The following is a 26,834-nucleotide window of genomic DNA, read 5'->3' as shown; positions in this document are numbered from 1 at the left end:
ATGTTTTCCTAATACAAATAGGATCATTCTGTACATTTGTTCTAGAACTTGTTTTTTTCCATTGAACCTGATATTTTGGATATCTTCCCATTTTACTACATAGAGTATTCATTTTATAGATAAACTAATTTATTAAGTTTATTAAGTTGGATCCTCATCAGTGGACATTTAGATTGTTGGCAAGACTCTAATATTAAAAACAATGCTCAGTGAAAATTGTTGAATCTAATTCCTTACGTACTGGTTTGGGTGTGTGTGTGTGTGTCTAGAAATGGAACGTCTCTTTCAGTGGATATTTAATTAACATTTTGATAAGTTCTTATCACAAAGAAAAAATTTGTGAGGTAATGGTTAACTTATGGTGGTAATCATTTTGCAATATATACATATATCAAATCATATCTTGTACACTTTAAACTTATACAGTGTGATATGTCAATTATATCTCAATAAAACTGGGAAAAGAGACATTTTGATAGATGATGCCAAAATATCTTTACTTGTACTCCAAAACTATATGAGATTACTTGTTTCTATACAACCTCACCACCAGTGGATATATCAGACTTTTTTTATTATTGCCAATTCTGTGAGTGAAAAATTTTACACTTGTTTAATTAGCATTTCTTTTTGAATCAGTTGCATATCTTTGTGGATTTTTTTTCCTTGTTTGCAATTCTTTTGAAACTGCTTATTTGTGCCATATGCCCATTTTTCTTGGTTGTTGGGGTTTTTAAAAAAATAATTTTAAATAATCCTTTGTATATTAAAGAAAGTAGTCGTTTGTTGTAAGTGGTTCCCCCACCCCTGCTCCCATGTGCTGTTTTTTTTTTCTTTTTGGTTTCCAATCTATGTCTTGGTGCTTACAAAGGCTTTACCTAATTTAAGATAATTGCAAAAAATTTTTCTTTACCCATCTTCTTTTTGTTTTTTTCCTTTCTAGTCCCTAAGTACATTTCAAAGGCTTTCTCTTTTAATTTCCAGTTTCACCATTTTGGGGAGATTTTTAAATTAAGGTCGAAATCAAATGTAGTTAAACAAAAGAACCGAAAATTAGGTATCTCTGGGCTTCTAGAACTTAGAGTAGAAAGCCATCCAGAGATGAAATACATTACTTTAATCCAGAAATATTAAAGTGAGAAGCCCCCTTTCATCTGGAATTTTATTCAGTGTTCAAGACTAGTAATAGATGGGAGCAGAGGTTGTGTTTTTACTATTAAAATAATGGCTGTTTTCCATCATAGAGTTTTTTACATATCTTCATATGTGGAGTATAAGCTTGGATATTGGTATATTTGAGGCAGGAGTTAGACACACACACGCACACACACACACACACACATGCAGAGTTTGCTGTCATCAACCTCTTTTTCCACTGCCCAGCACTAAAATTGGACTCTGGAAATACAAGACACACAACAAATAGAAACTTAGAATTTCTGCTAGCATTAGATCCAAAGATTTTAAGTCTTTAGATGTGTAATCTGAAGATGGGATCGTGTAAATCTGAAGATGCTGATATTCTTTTAAAAAAGTATAGGTCAAGTAGGTAGAGTATAATATTTTGTTTAGAATGGTCTTGTCATAGAATAACATTTAAATTTCTTTGGAAGAGGAGACACCAGGTGATGTTAAATGGCACTATGGCCTGTTTTATAATGAGGATTAAATGCTTGTGGTATGGGTTTTTATCCCAGTAATCTCCCAATTAAGTCCACCAAATCTGTTGTACTTGTCTTATTCTTTGTATCTATAACACTTTATTCAATACCTGATAAAAAGAATTTTGTCATAGCTAGATGCATGCATGAAAGATGAGTTTAGATACTCAGGGGAGCAGAAGCTCCTTCTTAAGAAGTGACCCTGACTGCACATCCATTATCAGTGCCATCAGACATGCTATGGACCTCAGCTGTTAAGCCTTTGGCCACCCTACCTCTCTTTTCCTTCTTTTAAGGAAATGACCAAAGAAAACTTGGTATTTTATTTTAGAATCAAGACCTATAATAATAAATGTATGGGTTAACTAAGTCAACTAACTATTGTTAGTTTTAAACAAATATTGGCTTGCTTGTGGACTGTACTGTATCTCTAACTGTTGCTTCTGTGTGTGGTACTTAGAATGCTGCAGCTGATTCAGAGTAGACTGCAAGAAGAACATTCACTTCAAGACGTGATATTTAAAAGTGCTTTTAAGAGTGCATCAACAGCACTTCCACCAAGGTGAGATGTGATTTTTAAATGTAGAACTATTTATTATGAATTTACTATGACATAGTGTTAGTATTGGTTTATCCTCTGAATCTCTTAATTCTTAGAGAAAATGTAATCATTCTGTATGATGAAGATTTCTTCTTACTCTTAAATTTATAGCCTGTGATATTGTTCAGGATTATCACAAATAGTATTATTTTCATTAAATTTCCTCATGTATGTATGGTAAATTCCAAATAAAATTATATTAGGTTTTAAGAACAAATTAATTACATCTGTCATTATTTTATAAGCATGTATAAATTTTGGTTAGGAATTTTGTGTTTATTTCACTTTTTTCTCTTTTATAGGTTAGAATAGGTGATATTTAGAAATGCTATAATCATGAAAACGTTCATTTAAATTTAAAACTATACAGAGGTTTTGCATTTGCTTAAGAAGGAACTGTCGTTGTCTGCACTTAGATGGCGTGTCCTTCCCTCATTCTTATTTCCATCTTCCCCTGTCCCCTAAAGTGCCAGAAACAGATGACAAAACATGTTTTTATTGGACTAATTCTTTTAAGCTTTCCTCTCATTGGCCTTAATCCTGTGGCCAGATATGAAAAACCATGGAATTTTAGATTGTGTAAACAGATATATATATATATATATATATTTATTTATTTAAATTTCTAGGGATTTTTTTCCCCCTCTACAAAATTTTCGCACCACAGAATGGTGACTATGTTGACTGTGCTGTAAGTAATCCTTTCTCTCATGTTGTAACAGGGAAGATGATTCATCACAGCCTCCAGATGCTTGCAGAATTCATGGTCATCTCTATGTCAATAAAGTAGCAGGGAATTTTCACATAACTGTGGGCAAGTATGTTCTTTTCACTTACTGAAAATATTTTTAGACAAGTTGGCAGCTTGACTTAAAAGTAAATTCTTTGCTAATCAAATATGTAATTACTAAAGGGCTGCTTTAAGTGTTGTGTTATCTGTATTTTTGATGTTTTGAGACTTGGCGTTCAGGGCTTCGATTTCAGGATAGGGAAGATTTTTAACAACTGCTTCAAAACAAAAGGAAAACAATTATGTCATAGTTTATAAATTAAATGAGCTGTAGGTAGATATGAATGAAAACCTACTTGCCAAGTTTAGTAGCCAGGAAGCTCTTACCTAGACATTTCATTAATTTGTTCATGTTGCAGACGGTATTAGATTTTTGTTTTGTTTTTCCTTTTGATAATCATCACCAAAATGTAATCCCTGGCTAATTTGAGACAAGTATTTTGATGTAGTTAGAAATTAGCAGTACCTGAGATAAGGTAGGTAAAAGTTAAGGAAAAATACCAGACCACCTACCTTCATGAGCAGCACCCAGCATAGAAACTGTCGTAGGCTATAAACACTTGGTAAATTCCTGAATAAATAAATAGATTCTCTGACTGCTCCCTTTCTCCCTGTTTCCCATATTCATTTCCTTCCTTGCATCCATCTAGAGTTGCAGAGCTAAACAGTTCTTCATTGTAAAAGATAATTCTGAGAACTTGGCTGTGGCATGTACCATGCCAGATACTAAGGATGAAACCTTCGTGAAAAAAAGAGAAAAAGGGTTTTTGTCTTTATGGTACTGACATTCTGTGAAAGAATCCAAACTTTGAATAGTGATATTACACTAATAATTATTTAGTTATAGTTGTATTGAAGCTGTATAGGAGAAATATGGCCGATAAGAAGCTATATAACAGGGTACCTGACGTACCCTGCACATCAGCAGAGGCTTTACTGAGGAGAACCTTTGAACACTAGCGAATGATGAGGAATTTCACGTATAAAGGAGAAAGGGCATCCAGGCTGAGGGAAAGCCCATAAAGCAGGAGAAAGCATTGCTGGATATTTATATATATATTTTGTTATATATAGAGATAAATAGCTTAAGTCTTTTATACAAAATTATTACGGTGTTTACAGCGATCAGATCAAACATTTGTCTTTGTTGTCCCATTCTTCTTAACATTAATGTTTTGTTGTTTTCTTGCTGTTGCCAGGATCGATTCTATAGCTTAGAATTCCTTGGTATCGTGCAACAATAGATAATAGTTGGCTCAAAGAAATTTAGAAGATTTTATTGCACTTGCAGATACAAACGATATCCTACTCCCAAACTAACTGAAAGAGGGAAACTTTGACTAATATTTCATGAGCCCTTATATTATGGCCTTTATTCCCAGTTTCACTTCTCTCTCCATGTGATAACTCATGCCATGAATAAGAGAGGCCAGATGGAAAAGTATTTGGTTTGTGTCGTATCATCTCTGGGATATCTTATAAACCCACTCCTAATTTCTGGTATTATGTTTACCAAGTTCAGTATTGATCTTTTTGAAGATCTCATGTTACCTCTCAGATACAATACCATCCTCAACTGTAATATGAAGAAGAAATCAAAAGAACCTGATTTGTAACAATAATATGTATTTCAGTAATCAAGTGTTTGAGCAGGAGTGCCTTAGGTAAGGTAATGGAGTAGGCAGATGCTCGCCACATACACGTAGAATCAGTAGGTATACAGGAATGGCATATGCAGAATGAAAGCCATGTATTGGCCGTTCAAATATCATGAATGGTATTTCTGTTGATTCTGAAATAGGGACCAACGCTTTGTGATACTGCAAACCAAAAAAAAAAGTATAATATTCCCTCCACTTCCTGGGAAATTTAGTATATATTGAAACTACTACAAAGTACTTTGTGTAGCTAAATGGAGTTAAGTTCTAGACTCAGATCCTTATTCTGAGGGTTTCACCTACATGAATGCCACTTAAGAGTGTTTGGAACTCATGCAAGATGTCAGACAGTATTTCGTGTGTGAGAGCGTCACTGCATTACGAGCTGCCTTGCTTCCCTAGCTGCTGTCTGCGAAATGCCGATTGTGACTCCTCCCCAATGATTGTGACAACCAAAATACCTCCTCCCAGCCCTCCAGTTTTCAAAACAGTCTTTCTTTTACTGAAAATCACGTGGGACAATGTATCATAACACATGAAAAATATATGAAATTCAGATTTCAGTGTCCAAAAACAAAGTTTTACTGGAACACAGTCATGTGTATTTGTTTACATATGGCTCCTTGTGCACTACAATACCGGGGTTTGAGTAATTGTGACAGAGGCTGTATATGACGCAGCACTTCGTGCTGCTACTCGGGGCGCTAGGAATTAGAACAAGTTGTAACAGTTACAGCTCTACAGCATTACAATGCCTTGGGTATTGCTGTACCACAACGTTTGATTTTTTATTGTATTACTCTGTCAGAAAAGGAAAAGAAATATGGGTTTCAGATGTACTTTTAAGGCACAGTGGAGTGTGGATTATTTTATCAAATTTGACTTGAGAACATCATGTTTATTATGCAGTGACACCGTAGCTGTGCCAAAGGGATACGGGATATGTAAATATTACCAGACTAAGCACTCGTCACAACACTACTCTCAGGAAAATTAAAAAGTTTAAAAGGGAATATCTAAGCACAAGCAGAATTTCTTTGTAAAAATAAAAAATGAAACTGAGACTGTAACCAAAGTAGGTTGACACTACTTTGTCATTGGTTAGCTGAGGAAGGAACTTGGCGGCCGCTCGATGAGATTGTGCGTGTTTGCACCAACCAAAGAAATGCCTCCAGGGAAAATTGCTTTGGAGCGTTAGCTTTTTGGTGAGAAAAGTGCTCTAGAGGCTGAGGACATTGAGAGCAGTGTCCACAGTCAGTTCCAAAGCAAGGCAGGTGATAGGGAGTGGATTTCCTTAGCTCTTGCCCAGGGAACAGACATCACCAATACTGCTTGTTTTCTTTTTGAGGAGTCAGTGTGAGTTTGAAGTGATCAAATAGCCTGCGTGGAACAACTACAGACAAAAATATTTTTAAAGAAATTGGGAGAACATCAGTGTGTCGCTGGTGGTAAATAGGTATGAAGCAAAAAAAGGCTTACGTGGATGAATTTTCAAGGCTTGTGAAAATGTCAGGTGTTCATAGCCTGTGGCTATCCATTAGTATCATTGGCAGTACTTCACAGAAAATACTTCAGTCTGTCGTGTATTATTGAACCGATAATGTTGATGGTGAACCTCATTTGCTCTCATGGACTTAAGCATTGTCATCTCCATGAACTTTTGTCAGAAAGAAGAGCTGAATATTCCAACTTGCCCTACTACATGACAGTTTGACAGCTTAGCGGTGGCCTAGGATTTTTTTGTGATTTTTGTTTTTTTTTTTTTTTTTGAGCTTAGGGCTAAGATTGAAATTTTTCTGAATAAGAAAACTGGCAGCTATTTTTATTGAACACTGAGTAGCTTTGTGCAGACTGGATCATGTTTCTTAATGAATTCAGCCTAAAATTACAAGAAAAACTGTTAATATAGGAAACTACATTGTGGTAATGTTATTTTAATGATAAGTAACATCAAATGATTTTAAGTGGTTTTCCTTGCTTTCCATGGTTGGACAGCCTGACTATCAAAAGTTAAAACAAGAAGCAAGATCTCCATGCTTATATGTGTATATATTTTCCAACCTCAAACTGTAGTTCCTGCAATGTTTTCCGACCTTGATGCAAAGGAAATTTCCGTGTTTCAAAATGTATTTAAGTGTGCACTTGAAGAAATTCTGCCTTAAATTGCAAGTGATCAATCTGTATTATGTAACAACACGCCAAAAGGAAATACCAAGAGAAGAACCTCATAGACTTCTGTCCAAGCAGCGAATATACTCAGTTAAAAGATACGCTCCTGGATTAATATTTTCAAAGATAAAATATGTAAAATTTCATTCTAGATCTTCAGAACAGATAAATCTTTGTGATCGATTTTGAAAATAGGGAACACTAACTCTAAACACTAGTTAAGGAAAATGTTATCTCCCAGCAAAAATACCTGAACTACAAAAAAAAGTAATCAGTTATTACTCTTATATTTTGAATGTCATTAAGAGAAGTTTGTGAAAATTTTTCTCTGTTCTTATGTAACTAACTACATAATATCTACAGTTTACATCTTGGCCCACAAAGCCTAAAATACTCCCTGTCTGGCACTTCACAGAAACAGTTTGCAGCTCCCAGTTTATTGCATGGCTGAGATGAGTAGACTTACCTATTTAAATCATAGGACAAGTATGTTTTCATTTTATATTAAGGCAATTATGTAACTTGGGAAAGATCCCCTTTCTGGTTTTAATTACTTATATATTTAAGTATTATTACTTTAATCTTTTTTTCCTCTTTTCAGGGCAATTCCACATCCCCGAGGTCATGCACATTTGGCAGCACTTGTCAACCATGACTGTAAGGAGTTTCTGAAATTTTTTCCATGAAGATGTCATTGAAAAAAGTGTCGTGTGTGGGTTTTTTGTTTTGTTTTGAGTGCAGATACAACGTAGGGTTTTCAAAGTGGGCTGTTGTCAAAACGGATATCCAAAGGAAAAATAAATGATTAAATATATTGACTCTAATCCATTTTCTCTTATCCTTAAGCTACCTGTGTTTCTATTTATTCATAGCTCAGAAGTTGCTAGGGTTAGGGAGCAGAGCCTTGGTGTGCTTTATATCACTATGTACACATTTCTGCTAATTTTTATGGATAATGAAGCGCATATATTTGAAGTTTATTTCAGTATGTAGGTGTACATCTGGACACGGGCATACATATAAAGTATACAAGTTTTATGTCATGATTGTCATAAAACTTAGTTTTTTAAGTCTTCTTTAGAGGGGCGCCTGGGTGGCTTAGTCAGTTAAGCCTTCGGTTCAGGTCATGATCCTGGGGTCCTGGGATCAAGTCCTGCATCGGGCTCCCCACTCAGCAGGGAGCCTGCTTCTCCCTCTCCTACTCCCCCTGCCTGTGCTCTCTCTCTCAAATAAATTAACAAAATCTTAAAAGTCTTCTGCAGAGAACAAAAACAAGTAATAAATTCCGTAAAAAAATCAGTTTGTCACATTTAGCAATGGTTTGCATTAAAATATATCTGATTGGTTTCGTTATTTGGCTACATGGACATCATTCCAGTTCTAACAGTCCTTTTATTATATAGTGATTTTGACAAGGAAAGACTTATTATTTTTGGTTATCAGGATTAGATGTACCATTTTGTAGAAAATAATTTGTACGTAATTATAAAATTTGAGATACAGCATTTTATTAGAATGTTTATTGTCCTACATTTAATTCCACATATTTATATGCATTTTTCTTAAAATAATGTAGTTTTACATACTATATTATACCTACAGATTTGAGATATTTTCATTTGAGATAAGAATGTGAACCAAGAAGTAACATATAGTGTTGAATAATTTAATTTTTGTATTTAATTGGTTTTATTTTATTCCTCTTAGCTTACAACTTTTCTCACAGAATAGATCATTTGTCTTTTGGAGAGCTTGTTCCAGGAATTATTAATCCTTTGGATGGAACTGAAAAAATTGCTGTAGATCGTAAGTATTTAATAATTACTTTTGGAATTTGCATGCAGGCAATTGCCTTTATAACTTTAATATTAACACATTTTTAATAATCCTCTTGTGACAAACAGATAAATCTTTAAGTAGATTAACTGGCTGATAATTTTATGTGGAAATGTATGTAGAGAGAATTTCCTACTCATGGTTATAATTTATGTGTAAAAAATGAGCCATAAGAACAAAAGAACTTAGAGTAAGAAGTAATCAGGGGAAAAAAATACATAAAGAAAAATAAGTAAGCAGGAAACAGAGTAGAATTTAAAAACTCTCTAAATAAATGGAAGGTTAATGTGTTAATAGGGCTTAACTGCTTTTCCATATGCACTAAAGAAAGAATAAGAACTAAAGAAAGTTTCAACATTAGAAGAAGAATTATTTTCTTTGTATTGGTTTAAAGTTCTAAAATGCATATTTGCCATTTTATTTTATTTTATTATTTTTTTAATGTTTTTTTATTATTTTATGTTAGTCACCATACAGTACATCCCTGGTTTTTGATGTAAAGTTCGATGATTCATTAGTTGCGTATTCTTAATTTTATAACAAGTAATCTATCTTGTGTTTCTTGAAGGTTTTTGGTTGCCTTTCCTCTACTGAAATAGTCCTACTGTGTGACATGCCCCACCTATAGGGTCTTTTAAGGACATGTCAAGCTTCCTGTGCTACTAGGAATTCTAGTCTTTGCAAAAGTGTAATTAAGGATTTCATTTTTTATTAACTAAAATAGATTTATTAATATTCTCAGTATTTTACTCTTTTATCATAGTGTTGTAATCAGATACATCAAAGATGTTTTACTTAGAACACTGAGTTACACTCCTAAGTATTTTATGTTTGTATGGGAATGCTTTACTTAAGGAAACTTTATACTAAATTTGGAAATTCTGAGAATCATAAGCTTTGTTCAGTGTATAATCTCATCCTTATATGTATGTTCATTGTATACGGATATACACGAGATGTTACTTATGATCATTTGAAAACATGTTGGTTAATGCTGTTTCAAGATGCTAAAATGGCTTTAAATTTTTGTACAGAAACAGTTCTAAATACAGACAGATTAATTTTCAAAATGCTCTTTTTGACTTTACTTGTTCCTAAATTCACAAAGACTAAGAGGTATTTAAAGTTATGTTATAAAATGCTACCAGATGAGTGTCAGTAGTTTATTCAAAGCTTTAAAGCAGGTGTACTCTTCTCCTTACTACTGTATGTTTTATTGGGCTTCTTTTTCAAAAAGAAAAAGGAAAATCAGTTTTATAGATCTGTTGTGTCAGATTCATCTGTATGTTGTGTCATTCCCTCCTTGATGTTCCCCAGAAGTTTTGAGGGGATTACTTAGTACTTACATCTTGAATGCTGTACCAGTTTGGACAGACCCACACCTTTGGAACAATTTGTGGCCTGCAACAAAATTTCATTCAACAGCATCTGCTGCCCCTCCCTCCACCCCCTCCCTCCACCCCCAGCTTTCCCCAACCTGGCCATTAAATTATCTGACAAATTTATAGCCTTTCCTTGAATTAACATTGACATAAAGGTCTTCAGTAGTTCTCTGGCCACAGCTTAAATGTTTTCCAGTTTTTCCTGTCATGTGTCTTTGACCCTTTTGGTTATTATTCATTGCACTTCACTCCTCACGTGTGGTGAGATTCCCTTTGTCCTTCATGTTTCCCCCAAGGGATTATCCTGCCTATGTGTACAATATAGGTTATTGCCTTGCCACTCTCAATTTCGTCTTTTTTCCATTAATATTTAAGACTTAAACACCTTTTTCTCCCAGCACTTCCAGCTCATTCCCTCTTTTTATGACACAATAGAATTTATTTGTAAAATACCTCGAAACTAAGCATAGATAGAGCAATTCACCTTACATCAAAGAATGATTCAAAGGATGAAACTGAAGACCATCTACAGTTAAAAGCCATCTGTTGGTGGTAGACAAAGTTGACACTTATCTGCCTTAATATTATCTGTGATAATATGTAGGCTATTCAGTTGAAACAATAATAGAAGGACTAGTTAAATACTGTTCATGTTTTTTGAAAGTTATATTGGTACAAGTGGTAGGTGAAATAAGTGATGAAGTCGAAGCTGGTTTTGTTTTGTTATTTAATGCTAGTGTTTGAAGACACCATTATTCTTAACCTCTCCCTCCTGTCTTGTTTACCCTTCCCTTCCCTATTCTGAATTACACTAAGATAAGAGACAGAGAAATTGGATTGATGGAAATAAGAATTCATTAAGATTGAGCAAAAGAAGATAGACACACAAAAGTACATTCTATATACTTGCATTTAATAAAATTTTAGAATAGGCAAAACTAACCTGTGATGATAGAAGGTAGATTAGTGGTTGGCCTAGAGTTGGAGATAGAGGGGATCAACTGCAAAGGGGTATGGAGGAACTTTTAGAGGTGGTGAAAATCTGTTCTATTTTGATTGTGGTGGTGATTGTGTGGGTGAATACAATTGTCAAAATTTATCAGACCACACAGTTAAAGTTGGTGTATTTTATTCCTGTACACAGTTTCCATAGACAGTTATGTGGTGTGAAGTACATCTGTTTTCATGTCAGATGTAATGAGGCCCTATTACACTTACCTAATTCTAACTACAGATAGATATATCTAATTCTAAATTTTCTAGAATATAGACCTAGAAAATTAACATGTTTTGTATTATGTGAACTGTTACCTATTTAAGGTTAATTAATAATTGGTAATATACTGGTATTTATGACTTGTGTTGAACCTAGAAATGCCTAAAGACTATCAATAGGATCCTTTGGATTATGCAGTAACCTCAGACCATCAGTGAGTATAGGTTTGTTAGTTATCTTCCTCCTGTCGTATCCATTCTTCATATATATCCGAAGGCTGGCTAATTCAGTTTTGGTTTATTTGTGTATCTTAAGATATTAGTAGAAACCGAAAATGTCCTGTGGTGATTATACTATTATAACTTTATTCTTACTAATTTCTGTACTATAAAGAAATGCTACTTTTATTTTCCACATTTGATAAAGGATAATAATGTAATGGATATCTAATGACTAGTTCATTTTTTAACATCTTCTAATGTGTATATGTGACTCTTTTATGTTTATTGAAAGCTTGTTTACCAAGTATAAGTATATTGCTTTCATTGATTCTTTTAATTTTGTTGTTGTTGTTAAACACTAAGTCATAAGTAGCATTACATTTCAAGTTAAGTGTGTTAAATAGAAGGAGCGTGGATTTGTCAGTAGTATTGTTGCTATTGGATTGGTGAAAGAAAACACACATTTTGTTTTTATTCTAGACAACCAGATGTTCCAATATTTTATTACAGTTGTGCCAACAAAACTACATACATACAAAATTTCAGCAGACACGCATCAGTTTTCTGTGACAGAAAGGGTAAGTTGAATCCAACTGATAAAATTTTTCTTTTTTTAAAGCATTTTATGGTCCTGCTACAAAATAAGGTTAGAGTTGGTACCCAAAGCCCCATTTAAAATTTGTGGAAGTTTTGAAATGCATTAATATTTTATTTTAAGCCAATAAAAATGGATATTCGTGTGCTTTAGAGCAAGAAAAGAGGTAGATTTTAAAAATCTGGAATGTCTTCTATTCAGTTTAAACAAAATATTAAACTATGATGGTATTAATGACTTTATTCTTAATATCTTAATTTTATAATGTTTTCTCTTGTATTGGTATAATTAGTTCTTATCCGCCAGTGGACTCTGATTTCTGTGTTATTTATTTTTTAATTAGTGTACCTACCCTGGGGCATGCATAGTTCTTACGGCTCAGATAGTAGACTTAGAGGGTTTGCCTTCCTAAGTTAGTGCTTTTTATTTATCTAAGAGGACAAAGTTCTGCAATCTCAGGGTGGAGTGGCCTTATAAATAAATATTATGAAGAACAGAGTTTTGGAATTGGACATTTTAACAGACTTCTCATACCTGAGGTCACGTTTTCTTATTGTTGAAGAATGGTGAATATTCAAATATTAATATCCAGAAGAGTTTCAAGGTTTGAAAACTTGATTTTTGAAGTATAAACAGGATGGAATGAAATATTTTCTTGCTCAGTGAACACACTATGGTAGGTTTATGATTTTAGTTGCATTCCTTTCAAGAGAAAGCTGCTTCTAAAAACTAAACCGATAGTGTAAATTTTGATCTTTCAAATGAGGACATTCTCTTTTCTTCTTGTATTGTATTTCATACAAATAAAATGAACAGCAGAAAGTGAAATTGTTTCTAAATCTGATAATTTAAATGACAAGAAATATAATTATTTTGTAAATTCTTAGCAAAGAATTGTTACAAAAAGTATATCAAAATATGAACCTGGTTTTTATGGATTTGGTCAATGAAGATGCCATATAGTTGTAAGTTCTTGAGCTCAGCAGAACACTTGTATATAAGGTGACCCTTTTGAGAAAATAGGAAAGAATGACTCTGCTCTTTTGATTTCTTTAGAAGCTCATCACACAAAGACCACAGAATAATGTGATTTGTCTCTGAAGAGTTTAGTCTAGTAGGACAATTCATAAAGAGACTTGGATATCCCTTTGTACAGTTGGGCTGTGGGGCTTCATATTGGCTGTGCAAGTAACCAGATGATATGAATCCCATTTTTCTCCTCCTGTCTCTCCCCTTCCTTTCAGGAACGTGTCATTAACCATGCTGCAGGCAGCCATGGAGTCTCTGGGATATTTATGAAATATGATCTCAGTTCTCTTATGGTAACAGTTACTGAGGAGCATATGCCTTTCTGGCAGTTTTTTGTAAGACTCTGTGGTATTGTTGGAGGAATCTTTTCAACAACAGGTTAAGATTCATTCCTTTTTTGTCTAATTTCTAAAAGTGTTATACTGAAATTAAGATGCTTTTCCTTAGAAGGAGCAAGAAATATATACATTCCCATGTTTTGATATTTAAAGAATTTTTTTCTGTAAGATTTAATTCCGAACCTCCAGAATTATATTGATTAAACATTAAACATAGCTAAGTTCACTGCATCCAGTGGTATAAGGGAGATTACTTAGTGAGCTGGAAAGATCCTAGAATTGAATCCAAGTTCTGCCATTTACGTGGTAGTAGGCTTGTAATACAGGGTACCTACCTTTCTGAAATTATTTTATCATCTATAAAAATGGGAATAATAATAATATCTGACTTACAAGTGTGTTGTAGGATTAGATGAGAAAATGCCTAGAAATAGTAGACACTTGAATGTAAATTTTCTTTTTCATTTAAGGTATTTTTAACTGTGTAATATGTAAAATCACATTTTGTGGTACTTTGAACCATGCAATATGTGCAAACAGAATTTTCAGTCAGTACCGTTTCTATGATTTGGGGCTTTTCTGTCCTGAGCTTATGAGAGTCTCTCAAAGATAATGTGCAGAATTGTAATCATGAAAATCTGAGCATTAAGTACAATAGATAAAGAAAGGAAATTGTTCCTTCTATACACCCAGCCCCCTATTCAATATTACATGGAGCTGTATAGTTTATATGCTTTGAATTATATTCTTTAAAAGAATGAATAGGTTTTTCTTATGAAAGACTTTGTCACTACTTTATTTAAATTTGTTTGAATTTGGGGTGCTGATCTTATTTATTTTTTAAAATGGTGTGAGTGTGAGACATATAAAGCACCCTTGAAAAGATTGCATTGTCAAGGTCATGGATTATGTGGTCTTGTGATTTTGAAAAGAAATCCATTTGTTTTAGAATTCAACTGGGTATTTTTAACTGTGGAAATGAATAAAGCAAACTGCTTTGTTTCCTTTCTTAAGCTATTCCATTATAATTAGTGGAGTTTTTTTATTCTTATGTAACAATTTAGAAAATAATTAATTTAGGAAATAATTTCATTAAAAGCATCATGTAATTAAAAATATCAACTTATTTTTTATTACAGGCATGTTACATGGAATTGGGAAATTTATAGTTGAAATAATTTACTGTCGTTTCAGACTTGGATCCTACAAACCTGTCAGTTCTGTAAGTGCCACAATATAAATGGTGCTGACCTCTAACTCATAGTACCATTGTTAAATCTAAACAGTAGCTTCCGGTGCTCAGAAAGAAATTGCCCAAAATAAAGTGTTGTGTTTAGAGGGAATGTATGAGGAATAAAACTAATGCTTTGGTTTTTTCTTCTCCCTAGGTCCCCTTTGAGGATGGCCACACAGACAACCACTTACCTCTTTTAGAGAATAATACACATTAGCACCTCCTGAGTGGAGGAGAAAAACTTTTTGCCTGAGACATAAAACCTTTTTTAATAATAAAATATTGTGCAATATATTCAGAGAAAAGAAAATATGAATGAGAAGTGGGAATCCTACCTAGGAAAAAAAAAGAAAGAAAAACCCAAACTGAAATCCTATATATGTTGTGTCTGTTACAAATGTCCTAGAAGAAATTATGCAGCTAATCAGTGAATAAGCCCAACTGGAGTATTGCTTTGAAGATGACCCCTTCTGATATTTTCATAGCAAATGGGCAGTATCGAAATCAGAGCTTGCTTCTTGGTGACAAAGAGCCTGAAGGAAAGAAGTCAAACCACATCTAAAGAAAAAGGGATTGATAAGTGCAAATGTTTGCGTCCTTCTGTTTTTAAAAGATATGTCAGAATAAAATATGTAAAACATACGGAAAACTAGTCTAGACTTCAAAAAGTTGTGGTCAGGTCACGCAGTTAATAAAGGAAAACAGGGATGGGTCCCTATGTTATAGCCATAACAATGTTAAGCCATAATGACAAGGCCATTTATCCAATAATTTGGTCTGAGGAAGGTAACTGCTTTTCTTTAAATTCTGGCTATTGGCTTTTTCTGACTGTTCAAGGCAGGGCCGTGGAAGACTAAGGTGAATTCCTACAGGGCCAGGTACGTAGGTGCTCTAATATGTAACAGATATTGTTCACAAAGTGTATGGTGGGCACTTACACAGGGAGAAGAAAGCACATTTTTTAAAAAAGATGCTAAATTTTCTAATTTGATCCTTATATTATTGGTATTCTTTGGGAGTGGGAGGTGAGTAATAAAAAGGTCCACTACTGGTGATGAAAATTATCAGCTTGTGAAATAATAAAAGAAAAAGTAGAATATTTTATACATGTTTGGGAGAGGGGCAACAGGGTAACTTTTAATAAAGTAGAAACATGAGGCAAATACTTAAATGAGGTAAGATCATGTCAAATCTGAGATACCATTAAACAGTGTCCAGTAAGCTATACAACTGGATGATGAGTGTCTGCATTCAGAGTGTCCTGAATGTGACTGCTTTTGTTATTAGATTGTGTTGTTCTAGCTTTCTTATTATTTAAGGATCGCTTTTAAATGTCCAGACTATGGAAGACTAAAAATAATGAGAGGGAGATTTCTCTCAGGTGCCATTAGAAACTGTATTTAGAATATGTGTGCCAGCATCAGTTTTCCTTTTGTAATACTTAATGATAGCAGAAGAATCGGCTACCAATCCCCAACAGAGAAATGGGGAAATAAAATTCCAGGTAAGTAGCAAGGACAAGACTAAAAGACTCGATTTAAAATGGTGGTTTTGGACATAGGATGTCACAAATTACAGTTTTACAAATGGATTTTTTTTTTTTTTTAGAGATAAAATGTTTTCTTGAAAATAGTTGGTACAGATAATGTCAATGGAGAGAAGGAGAAATACTGATGGAACTGCTTTGAAGTAAAGCTTATGTTGAATGGCACTCTGCAGGAAGTAACAAAAGCATTATTGTTTAAAATACACACTTTACTATTAAGAGCCAGTAAGTTGACTTACTAACACAGGTGACATAACATGCTCTGAAAGATTTTTGATTCTAGAAAATTCCAAATAACGAATGAGCCTTCTCTGTTATTTCTTTTTTTCAGATGCTATTTCCAATGTAGTTAGACTAGGAACTAATAGAATGTATCTCAGAAGGAATTTTACTTAGAATTTTAGCTATTTTAGATGGAATCTTGGTTCTGTGAATCTGCTTTCCAGAAAGGTCACTCAAGTTTCAGGGGTTTTTTTGTTTTTTAAAGGGAAGTAAAACAATATTGATTTAAAATTATTTTCTTTCAGTTAGGATTTTAGCTGTTACGTGTCTTTAAAAAAAGATTTTAAAATTATTTTGGTGCTTACATGATTTTTTAATTGTTCCCATGTTTTCCAAATACCTTATTAAAATTTGAATGTAACTAATCTGTCCCATTAAAGCTGACTATAAAAGGAATTTCTTTAAAGCAAAATCTTGCTTTGCCATTGATTTACACTTTAATAGTTAAAGATTTCTACCTGACACTTCTCCAGTAGTCAAAGTCAGGATTTTGGCCGTCAAAGTAGTAAGATTCTGACCAGCCTTTTGGATGGTGAATGAGGAAGTATGTCTGCAATATTGGGATTTGTTAGGAGTTTCTGACCTCACCAAGTGTTTCTTTTCCATTGCAGAGAACACTGTGCTGACCTACTTATTCTGGAGCTTTGGCTTGTGCCTGGGGGAGGGCGTCCTCAGTAGGGTACCCAACTTTATTACTTCATCCTCCTTTTTCATTTTATTAGGGTATTCATAATATTTATATATTCCAGCCTAAGTAATTTAAAAGTTGAGATTTCAACTTATATGAAATAGGTTTTTTTAAAAACTGTGTTTTATATACTTTGGCCTATAAAAAGAGGTGAAATATTTAGGTAATTCCCTGCTGCGGTATTTGTACAGTACAGACTACCTCTTGGGAAAAGCTTAACCCAGTATTAGAATTACAGAATTACTTCTAATTCTCCATTTAGATGATTAATATCACATTTTTCTCACGTTTTATGATAGAGAGCACCGAATTTTCATAGAAAAATTACTAATGCAAGCATAGTTTGCAATCTTTAATATAAACTTAACTTTGGAATTCATAAAGGAAAGACTTAAGGTCTAATTTTTTAATGGTATCAGTAGGGATATTTTATGCACCCTGTCTTTTTATGTCCTGGGTTAGTAAGTCAAGTACCAGAAAGTGAATTTATATGCAACTTGTCTGCTTCAAAATTTAAAACTTTGAATCTTGAACTTGAGTTCAAGATGCATATTTTTGGTTGTTGAAAAATTACTTAAATCTGAGCTAGAGGACCTTTAAAATTTCATCATGCCCTTTAACCTAGTACTTAAGTCCCTCCCCTTCTGTTTGGAGCTCTATTGCAAAACTTCTGCAAGCCAGAGTGAGTCACCCTTTGTCAGCACTAGCCAAACTGGATCACCATGTGTTCACTGCATTATGGTATGATGCCGGAATTAATATCCAGGTATTTCCTTATTGTAGTTTTCCCCCATTTTTGAAATATTTTTTAGTGGTAAAATCACCTTGCCTTGTCTTAACAGTAGGAAACAAACTGCTTTGGATTTTTTGGTTTTCTTGTGGTTTTTTTTGCTTTAAGAGAAAAGAGAATGCACAAGACTCATTTAGAGTCTCCATCCTGAACATTTGGACTCTTAAGTAAAATGACAAATATAAATTTCTTTGTCCTTTTACGATCACGTACCCCAAGTAAGCCTCAGTTCTTCATATTTAAACTTCTTTTTCCTCATAGGAAAACTATGGCAGTCTTTGAATATCACTGTTACATTTGCTTTTGCTCCAGGTGGAGCTAAATTACTGTATGAGATTGGATTTCTTTTGTATTTTCATATTAAAAAGTGAATGAGTGATGCAAATTGAGCAGTTGACTCAAGTCTATAAAACTGTCAACAGAGTTGAATGTAAGATTGTAATCAGTGAAACATTTAAGTAGTTTTATCTTAGTAACTCCTAATTGTATTGGATATTTATCAGAAGGAATTAGATTAACAACTCTTCCAAATATAATAACTCATTTATGCTATTTTGTGTAATAATTTTAAGGTAAAACTGAGTAGATGTGGGGGAAAGTATATATTGATGAAAGCTACATACTAATGTAGACCTGCAGCAACAACTGATATTACTATAAAACACTTTAGAATCTTTTCTGTTTTCAGGCAGTTATGCAGATCAACTTGGTGATTTCTTGTATTAGACTTACCTTTAATTTCTTTAAAGTAGAATTGATACAAGTTGCCCAACCTCACATCTCCCCACCTGTTTATAGTTCCAGGTTGGAATCAGTATACCAAATAGAGTAGGGAGACCCCTAAATTTTTTGTGTACCAGAATAGGGGTTTCTAGCTGTTAAAACTCAATTAAGCATCCTTTGCCATAACTGTCTCCACTTCAGGTCACTACTGTCTCTCAAGCCAATTACATCTTAAAACCAGCTAGTTATTTCATTAAATTAAAAAATATATATTTACAAAGTCATCTAAGCAGGGAGCATTTTCCCATACCTTTATGTGGGCATATGGGACAACCATTACTTTTGTTTTTTTTTTAAGATTTTATTTATTTATTTGACAGAGATAGAGACAGCCAGCGAGAGAGGGAACACAAGCAGGGGGAGTGGGAGAGGAAGAAGCAGGCTCATAGCAGAGGAGCCTGATGTGGGGCTCGATCCCATAATGCTGGTATCACGCCCTGAGCCGAAGGCAGACGCTTAACCGCTGTGCCACCCAGGCGCCCCGACAACCATTACTTTTTACTACAGACAGTTGTTCATGTTCCCAGAACGTAATTACTAGATTTGCAGTTCTAGAAAAATAACCCTGTGGAAATTCACATGTTTTTCCTGTGAACTTTGAAAATTACTGATGTTTTTGGAAACTTTAGGTTGATCTACTTTGTTATGTCTATTGTAAGATAATACACTATTTGGGTATTAGTCCCTTCTCAGATCAGTCTGTTTACCCCGAGATGCTAAATCAGCTGTTGGAATGAGATGTTAACTGGAGGTGATGGTGTTGGGTTAGTATAAAATTAGTAAGTTATATAAGAAATGTTTTTTTCTGAGTTGTATGCCCATCCGCCTCAACTTTTTCTATTAATTGCTTTAGGTGGTGACTGTTTTTAACTCTGAAATATTCATTACTGTATCAGGTATGTTGTGGGGGAAAGAATATAGGGGATACCAAAACTTCTTTTTAAACACAGATACCTTTTTGTTGTACTTACCATCCATCCGCTTTTCCCCAAAAGTAGAAGATTCTTCTCGTTACATTGTAATTGTGTGTATTAGGCATTCAAATAATTGTTAAGTGGTTTTGATATAAAATAATTAGGGATTTTCTTTCATACCGATACCTCTTTTTACTGCTTAATTCATCACAGAACTGTGACATTTCTTTAGTGCCACAGATAAAACATGCTTCAGTGTGTAAATGTAACCCTATTAATGGTGTCAGAAAACATTGAAGCATTATGTATCTATGTGTTAAAATTTATACTCATCTAGTAGTTTCTTTGGAAAATTCTATCATTTTTCCTCAGGGGAGGGAGGAGATCTGTAATAGTCAGCAGTTAAAGAGACAACACTAGAAGAAGAAAACATTTTTTTAATTCAAACTTTAATCAAAAGTCAAAATGAATAATTGATCAGTGGAATTTATGGAATTGGTGAAACAATAATCAAAAGATAGTCAATTCTTAGAATAAGTATGTTAGAATAATTATGTTTTATCCAATCTCATTGAATTATAACTTGATTTCATTTTTATCATATCTATAGTTTGTATCTCAATCAATGTAACTCAGAAGTATCATGTAGACATCTCAAACTAAAGATCACCAAGTGCTTTGTTTCAGAGCTGGGTTGTCTGCCCTGGAAGGAAGTTCCCAGACCTTAGATGAGATTGGAAAAGATATTGCCCAGAAGAGTTCCCCCCAGATGCCCTTTATGGTGTTCAGAAAAATCTCAAGTAATACCGGACTAGAAGCTGCCCTCAAGCCCTGTGCACTGCAGCTACGTGCACGCGCTGAGTTTCTAATTATTCTGGAAAGTGAGCATACACATTCCTTACCAGTTTATGCTTGTGTAATTTTCTAGTAGTTGTGATTATTTTTAGTTGCTTAGGCCCCAAATACTGTATTTGAATAATATTCCATGTTTTAACATGAAACGCTGCAATCCAACGTATACTGATCTCTCAAATGCGAGGAAATTCAGGATAAGTTATGCTATTAATATAGGGATTTGAGAATAAATACAGTTTTTACTAATTAATTAATTGGTATTATACATAAAATATTTTTAAATAAACAAAACATCTATTCTCTAAACTGACACTTAGTGAAGTCCATCCTCTTCTGTACATTGTACAGTTAACATTGCGCAATTGGAATGATCAAGATACTAGCAAGTCCTGGTGATCACAGAAGGGTCATCTTCCCCATTTTGCAGAAAAAGACTAAAACTAACATTTACATTTATATTTAAAATTTTGCTTTCCTCGCTGGCAAAGATCAGGGGACTGTGTTTTTAAGATTCTAGCCTAGTACCGTCCTCCCATTAGTCACTCTCACTCTGAGGCCTGAGCAAAATAAGCTTAAATATAAGGAGTTTGGTGACTTCAGTGAACAAAAAGGAAACTTAAGAGAAGGTTTTCAGGAAAATGGGCGATTCAAAAGATTTAGAAATAATAGTTTTCAGATTCCAATTATGAGAACTAATTTTACTTAAAAGCATAATTGGTCCCAATGCAACTACACTTGAGCCCTCATTCTATACATAATTATTATTATTATTTTAGATTCAGAAGTGGGTATAGTTGAGGGAGGTGCTAAATGTGAACCCACTTTTCCAATTCCCCCAGCCTTCTTCAGTCAGGTCTTCATGGTATAACACAAAAAGGAAGCTGAGATTTCAGTAAAGAATTACTTCTTTTACAGTATTTCTGAGGATGAGAAGATCATTCTTCCTCAATTTAATCTTGATTTTAAACCTTTATACTGGGTACCTCAGAATGGTTCCAGGGTTAGAAGTGCCTGCCTTTAGCACATTTCAGCTTCTATCATGTGTTCTTCCATGTTCATTGAGTCAAAATTAGTCCTCTCGAGAGAAAAAAACCTAAATATGAACGAATAAATGTACTTTGGTGTTTTATATTCAAGGGCACAGAATAGAGTGTTAGGAAGCAAACTGGAAATTTTTCCTAAGATATGCATGATTATAGGTTAGAATAGGACTTTCCTTCTCTCACTGAAATAAAAACAATATGTAGGTAAGAAACAGATGAAGACAACACATTTGACAGGTAATGAGCTTGGGCATATTCGTCGTTACTTCCTAATCTTGAGAACCACAGTTTGCTGTTTTAGAGGTATCCGAAAGGTTCCAGATAAAAGGAGCTTGCCAAATGTTCTTAGACCTTAAGCGTGCTGGATGCCCTAAAGTAGGAGAGGAATTTATAACAGAAGCTCACGATGAAGAACCAGACATTCCGAGCCATCTGAGATCTTGCAATGAGAAGGCGCCAGGCGATGAGAAAGAGGGCAGTATTAAAGAGGTAGTGAATATTTCGGAGCCTGGGGAACAGATACATAGAACCAAAGTTAAAACAGCACCGAAGACCCAACTGTGTTATCTGAAGCCTAAGTGTGTTGTTCCCTGGTTGTGACCAGCAAATTTTTAGGTGCTTACAGGTATGTGGCATGACCTTATGACCTTTTGATTTTTATAGCTCTTACTTCCACAACATGCCTTCTGAATAATCAGATTTCCATAGTATTCCCCTTACTAGTTTCTCTTTCCCATACTGCTCCCTACTTTAACCGATCCTACAAATCTGACAAACATAATCTTTCTTAAACATTGATCATATTGCCATATCACAGCTGGTTCTCGTTCAGTAGAAGGTAAGTTCTAAAGTTCCCAGCCTGCTCTTCAAGGTTCCTCTCTGTTTGCAATTTACTTTAACATGCCTATAATCTCTGCATTAAAAACCCTTTGCTTCTACCAGAATTCTATCAGACTGTTCTGGTCCTTTGTCCCTTATTGAATAATGACTGAAAGAAATTTAAGGCAGTTTAAGGACTTGAAGAATTGTTGAGTGATCTGCCCATGTTAAAGAGCACAGTCAGGTTTCCTGTTTTTTGGGTATTCCTTATATCACATTATGACAGGATGTGGTAGGAGAAACAGAGAAACTTCGGTTCAAATCTGGTGCCTCTACTTCCCATGTCTTACCAGGGACAAGTTATCTTCTTCGAGTCTAAATAGTTCTTGGATTAAAAAAACCCTCATAGGGGTGTGGTGAAATCTAAGTGAAACAGTATATTACAAGGGGAGTGTATACAAGGAAGGACCTGTAATATAGTAAATGCTTGGAAAATGTTAATTCTTCCTCTCCATTGCTCAAATTTCATGTCTGATATAAAATCAGATACATGTGGTAAGTGCTTAATAAATATTAACTGATTATGCTTACCTTTTCAAATGTTGTTTTGCTTCTGGGATCCCAGCCATATCCTCTTTCAGTAAGTACTTCTTAACGCCTAAAACATAATTTTCAATGTATTCCAACCAGTTCAACTGGCGCACATCGAAGTTGAATACCTGAAAGGCAAGAAGAAGTTATGGATCACCAGATTTTCACTGCTGGAGGCAATCACCTTGTCCTTTTGGTGAAATTTCTTTTACATAAATGAGTGACCTTCGGTTTGAGAGACGGGTTGGACTCCTCGAAAGGAGATTATTTGAGCTGTTATTTCAGAGGCACTGACAATATGCGTTACCATTTATTCAGAAATATTTGAACATAGATCAAGCACAAATATTTGACTTTTGGGGAGTCTTGTGAGGGAAACTTAAAGGAACAGGCATTATCTGGTGAAAGCTAATTTCATTTCAAGTAAGTAGGGATTAATTATTTTTAAAAGTGATGGAATGACTTTGGTTAGGGACCAAAACAAATCATGCTTCTTTCCTTTTCCATTCTTAAATTTTGGTGGTGTTTCCTTGGCCTACCATCTGCTCCTACTTCATCGTGCAGATTAAGGTAAACTGTGGATAAGCAAAGCCTTAAGGAAAAGTTTAGCAGAATTTATATTCTGTATTTGCTTAATGTGTGCTGTTAAATGAAGCCCTTCAAAACCATTTCCTTTAGAGTTAAGTGGTAAGAGTTAAATGCTTCTCTTGGAACACTAGCGTATTTCTTCCTCTTGGATACAGAATGCCGTGGAACCAAATATTCCCTTTCACTTTGCCACCAGAAAGCTGAAAAACAAATTCCCTACTGAACTGCAGTGACTTGGTAGGATCTTGTAGACTACACACAGATGGACATTCTATTTTCTATTCTTTGACTTCGTATTTTAATATTTTCCCTAGTTTGACGTTTTACTTCTGTTTTGTTCTTTTATTATATGTGTTTGAGTTATTTCCAATCTTTGTGAGGTAATATGGAGAACTGACAAAGAGCAGATGAGATTAACAAGTTCCAGAAACCTTCACAGGCTTGTCCAACAGCTGAAATGCTTTCCAAAAGTAATTCTGTATCACTTTGGATATGTTTGTTTTCTATAGCAGTAAATATTACTTATTTATCTATATAAATAGAAGCTTTTATTTTTATACTATTTCACATTTCTAAGATTTCAGTGAGGCCCTAGTTTGGAATCCTCATTTCATAGGGCGAATCAAACTCAATTCTAAGCCAGAGTTTGGCAATTATATCAAATTATTCAGGACTATTACCTTTGCTAAGATATTCTGAAAGCATATGTTAAGTCCATAGCAGATTTGGTTTTTTTTTCCACAAACTTTTTGGTTATTTTAGGTCAAAATAGTAAAATGTCAAAAAATGAAACTCTAAGCTTATTACCTTTTGAATTATTTAGATGGATAAATTCCATGGAGAGAATGCAATAAAAATAAGCCTATATAAAATTTGAAGTTAATTTTAAAAATAATTTACAATAGCTTGAGCTTTCTTTTTTAATAAGCTACTTTGATCATTATACATTTCAAACAAGTGCTTAGGATAATTTTGTCTATACAAGGTATGTAAACATTTCTGAAAATAGCTCTATTTCATGTCAGGTTTAGGGATACTCAGCAACTATTTCAGTTAAAACATCCCTCTAAGTCTCACCTGTGTATTTAATATAACACTTACGGTGTTTGACTTTGCAAGTAACCCTTAGGTTCTACGACCCGAGGTAATTCTAGGGCTTGGATTTGAATCCTGCTCTGTGAGGCTGGAATGTAGGAGTAAATTCCTTAGCTGGCAAGTGAGGCGAGCTATGGCCTTCTAATGTTTCCTTCTTAGTGTGATGCTGCCACATACTAGATAAATCAAGAAATGCTTTTTTCTTTAAAGAAAAAAAAGATAATGTCAATCAAGAGAGTGAAAACTTCGAAGTTTAATTGAAAACTAAGGATATGCTCAGGGAACACATGAGTCCTTGAGAAGAAAAAAGCTAGGAACATGTACAAAGTATGAAAGATTTGTATATTTGTGAATTTCAGAATATGCAAAGATTTCAGGCCTTAATGTCTGCCACTGCCAAGAAGCTAATGTAAAGAAATAAAGGTACTGGTGCTAAGCAATTAAAGTGAAGGCCTGTCTTGAGAAAAGTCTGAATTGTTGCAGACAGGTCATTAGAGGGAGAGAGAGGCTATCTGTGCTGTCAGTGTGCTGGAGGGAGGGAGGGAGGTCTTAGTGGGATGCACGTATGGGGAGGGGTTAGCTTTAAAAAGAAGAGATGCAGAACGATTTTGATTTGACAAGAAGAGTGCATGTGTTTATGAGCAACAAAATTACAAGTTTTTCATTGAAGTCCTGTGTTGTGGGGTTAGGGAAAACATAGAGGTTTGTTGAAAACAGCCACCAAGGGAAAACAGGGATTGAAGCAAAGTATGTGAAATGTGACTGCAGGATAGTGAGGATCAAGAGCCCCGGTCTCTTACCTACATTAACTTATGTCCTGCAATTGTGTCAATAGCATGGACTGATTTTCTTAACGAAAAAAATTCTGTGTATATAACTAAAACTTCCTTTATTCATCAGCTTTCCAGGTCAAATAATTCTAAATTGCAAATGAGCAAGGTTTTCCTGTTGGTGGTCATCACTCTACTTACTCTCTGATCTTCAGGACTCAGCTCAGACATCAGCATTTCTGTATTGTACGTGCTCCATTCCCAGCTCCGGTTGACAAAATACTCCAGCATGGAGACGTTTCTTAAAAGCCGATTCATGACCTTTGTCATCCTGGGGAAAAGATCGGACAGGAGCAAGTATCAGCACACCACTGATGGCTATTTTCCTGTTACTCTATAGGATGTATGACAAATTACTTTTGAGAAAATATTAAAAAATTTCCCTCTTCTCCTTCCCCCACTTCCTCATTAAAGTACGTATTCTTTTTTCTCTTTCCACACTAACACTCTGTTGAATGAAGCAGGGGATAAATCTAAAGGAGTTTGTTCTATTGGTCATTTTAAAACCACCAAACTCCTCCTCTTCCTCTTTGCTACCTTCTCTTTCTCAAGCATAGCAAACATTTAAAAAACCCAGCCTGATACCAGAAAAGAACTTACTAGGTGATAACACACTGTCGGGCACTGTGCCGATACTGTAAAAAAATTATTAGCTCACCTCGTTCTCATAGCATCTCTGTTAGGTAGGTATGTGTCTACATTTTATGAATGGGCAAAGTGAGCTGAAGATAAAGTGACCATGATAATATAAGCATCAAAAAGAAAATTCCAACCCAGTTTTGACCAACCTGAAAAAGCCTCTGCTTTCCTAATCTCACCACTCTGGGTCCCATTACTTCCAATGGCCGGCATCTTCCTGTCCTGTGGTCAGGACGTGGACCAGCTCTGCTGGGTGAACTTCCCGCCTTTACAGCAATTTACAGAAAATTTTCATAGGTGCTCTTATTTGATCCTCACAGGTAGTAAAGATCTATATTCTTTATCTTCATCTTACAGAAGGATTAACCAGTTCAAGGTCACAGCAAATGCATCAAACTAGATCTTCTGGCTACAAATTAGATCTTCTGGCTACAAATTACTTCGGCCTGTAGAACATTTATCTTAAGCCAGTTTTAACAGTAGTGATTACTGTAGTTGACCCAGTAATGACTCATGATGCTATTTTGGGAATTTGGTCATATTTCTGGTCAAATCCTAATGCCCATCTACCTAATGACTTACAAGGAACTTCTCTCATTGTATTATCATGGGAAATTTTTAGGCAGAAAGAAGATAGGCGT

General features: G+C 34.5%; 2 protein-coding genes across 2 annotated transcripts in view; one reads left to right on the top strand and one right to left on the bottom strand.

The window, feature by feature from the left end:
• ERGIC2 (ERGIC and golgi 2) overlaps positions 1-25,949 on the top strand; it is a 45,202-nt gene extending 19,253 nt beyond the window's left edge. The window contains exons 7-14 of the mRNA XM_045811760.2: positions 2,122-2,223; positions 2,985-3,080; positions 7,481-7,536; positions 8,587-8,685; positions 12,015-12,112; positions 13,374-13,536; positions 14,636-14,718; positions 14,885-25,949. Coding sequence (XP_045667716.1) covers positions 2,122-2,223; positions 2,985-3,080; positions 7,481-7,536; positions 8,587-8,685; positions 12,015-12,112; positions 13,374-13,536; positions 14,636-14,718; positions 14,885-14,947 — 760 coding nt within the window. The 3' untranslated portion in view covers positions 14,948-25,949. The remainder of the gene's footprint in view (positions 1-2,121; positions 2,224-2,984; positions 3,081-7,480; positions 7,537-8,586; positions 8,686-12,014; positions 12,113-13,373; positions 13,537-14,635; positions 14,719-14,884) is intronic.
• FAR2 (fatty acyl-CoA reductase 2) overlaps positions 21,977-26,834 on the bottom strand; it is a 132,945-nt gene continuing 128,087 nt past the window's right edge. Inside the window, exons 10-12 of the mRNA XM_045811759.2 lie at positions 25,696-25,825; positions 23,042-23,169; positions 21,977-22,139 (exon numbers count right to left, since the gene is read on the bottom strand). Of these exons, the coding sequence (XP_045667715.1) occupies positions 21,977-22,139; positions 23,042-23,169; positions 25,696-25,825 (421 nt within the window). The remainder of the gene's footprint in view (positions 22,140-23,041; positions 23,170-25,695; positions 25,826-26,834) is intronic.

Source organism: Ursus americanus, chromosome 25 (genome assembly GCF_024610735.1).
Source record: "Ursus americanus isolate L20-20 chromosome 25, mUrsAme1.1.p, whole genome shotgun sequence".
Taxonomy (NCBI): domain Eukaryota; kingdom Metazoa; phylum Chordata; class Mammalia; order Carnivora; family Ursidae; genus Ursus; species Ursus americanus.
This window is presented reverse-complemented; position numbering and strand designations above follow the sequence as displayed.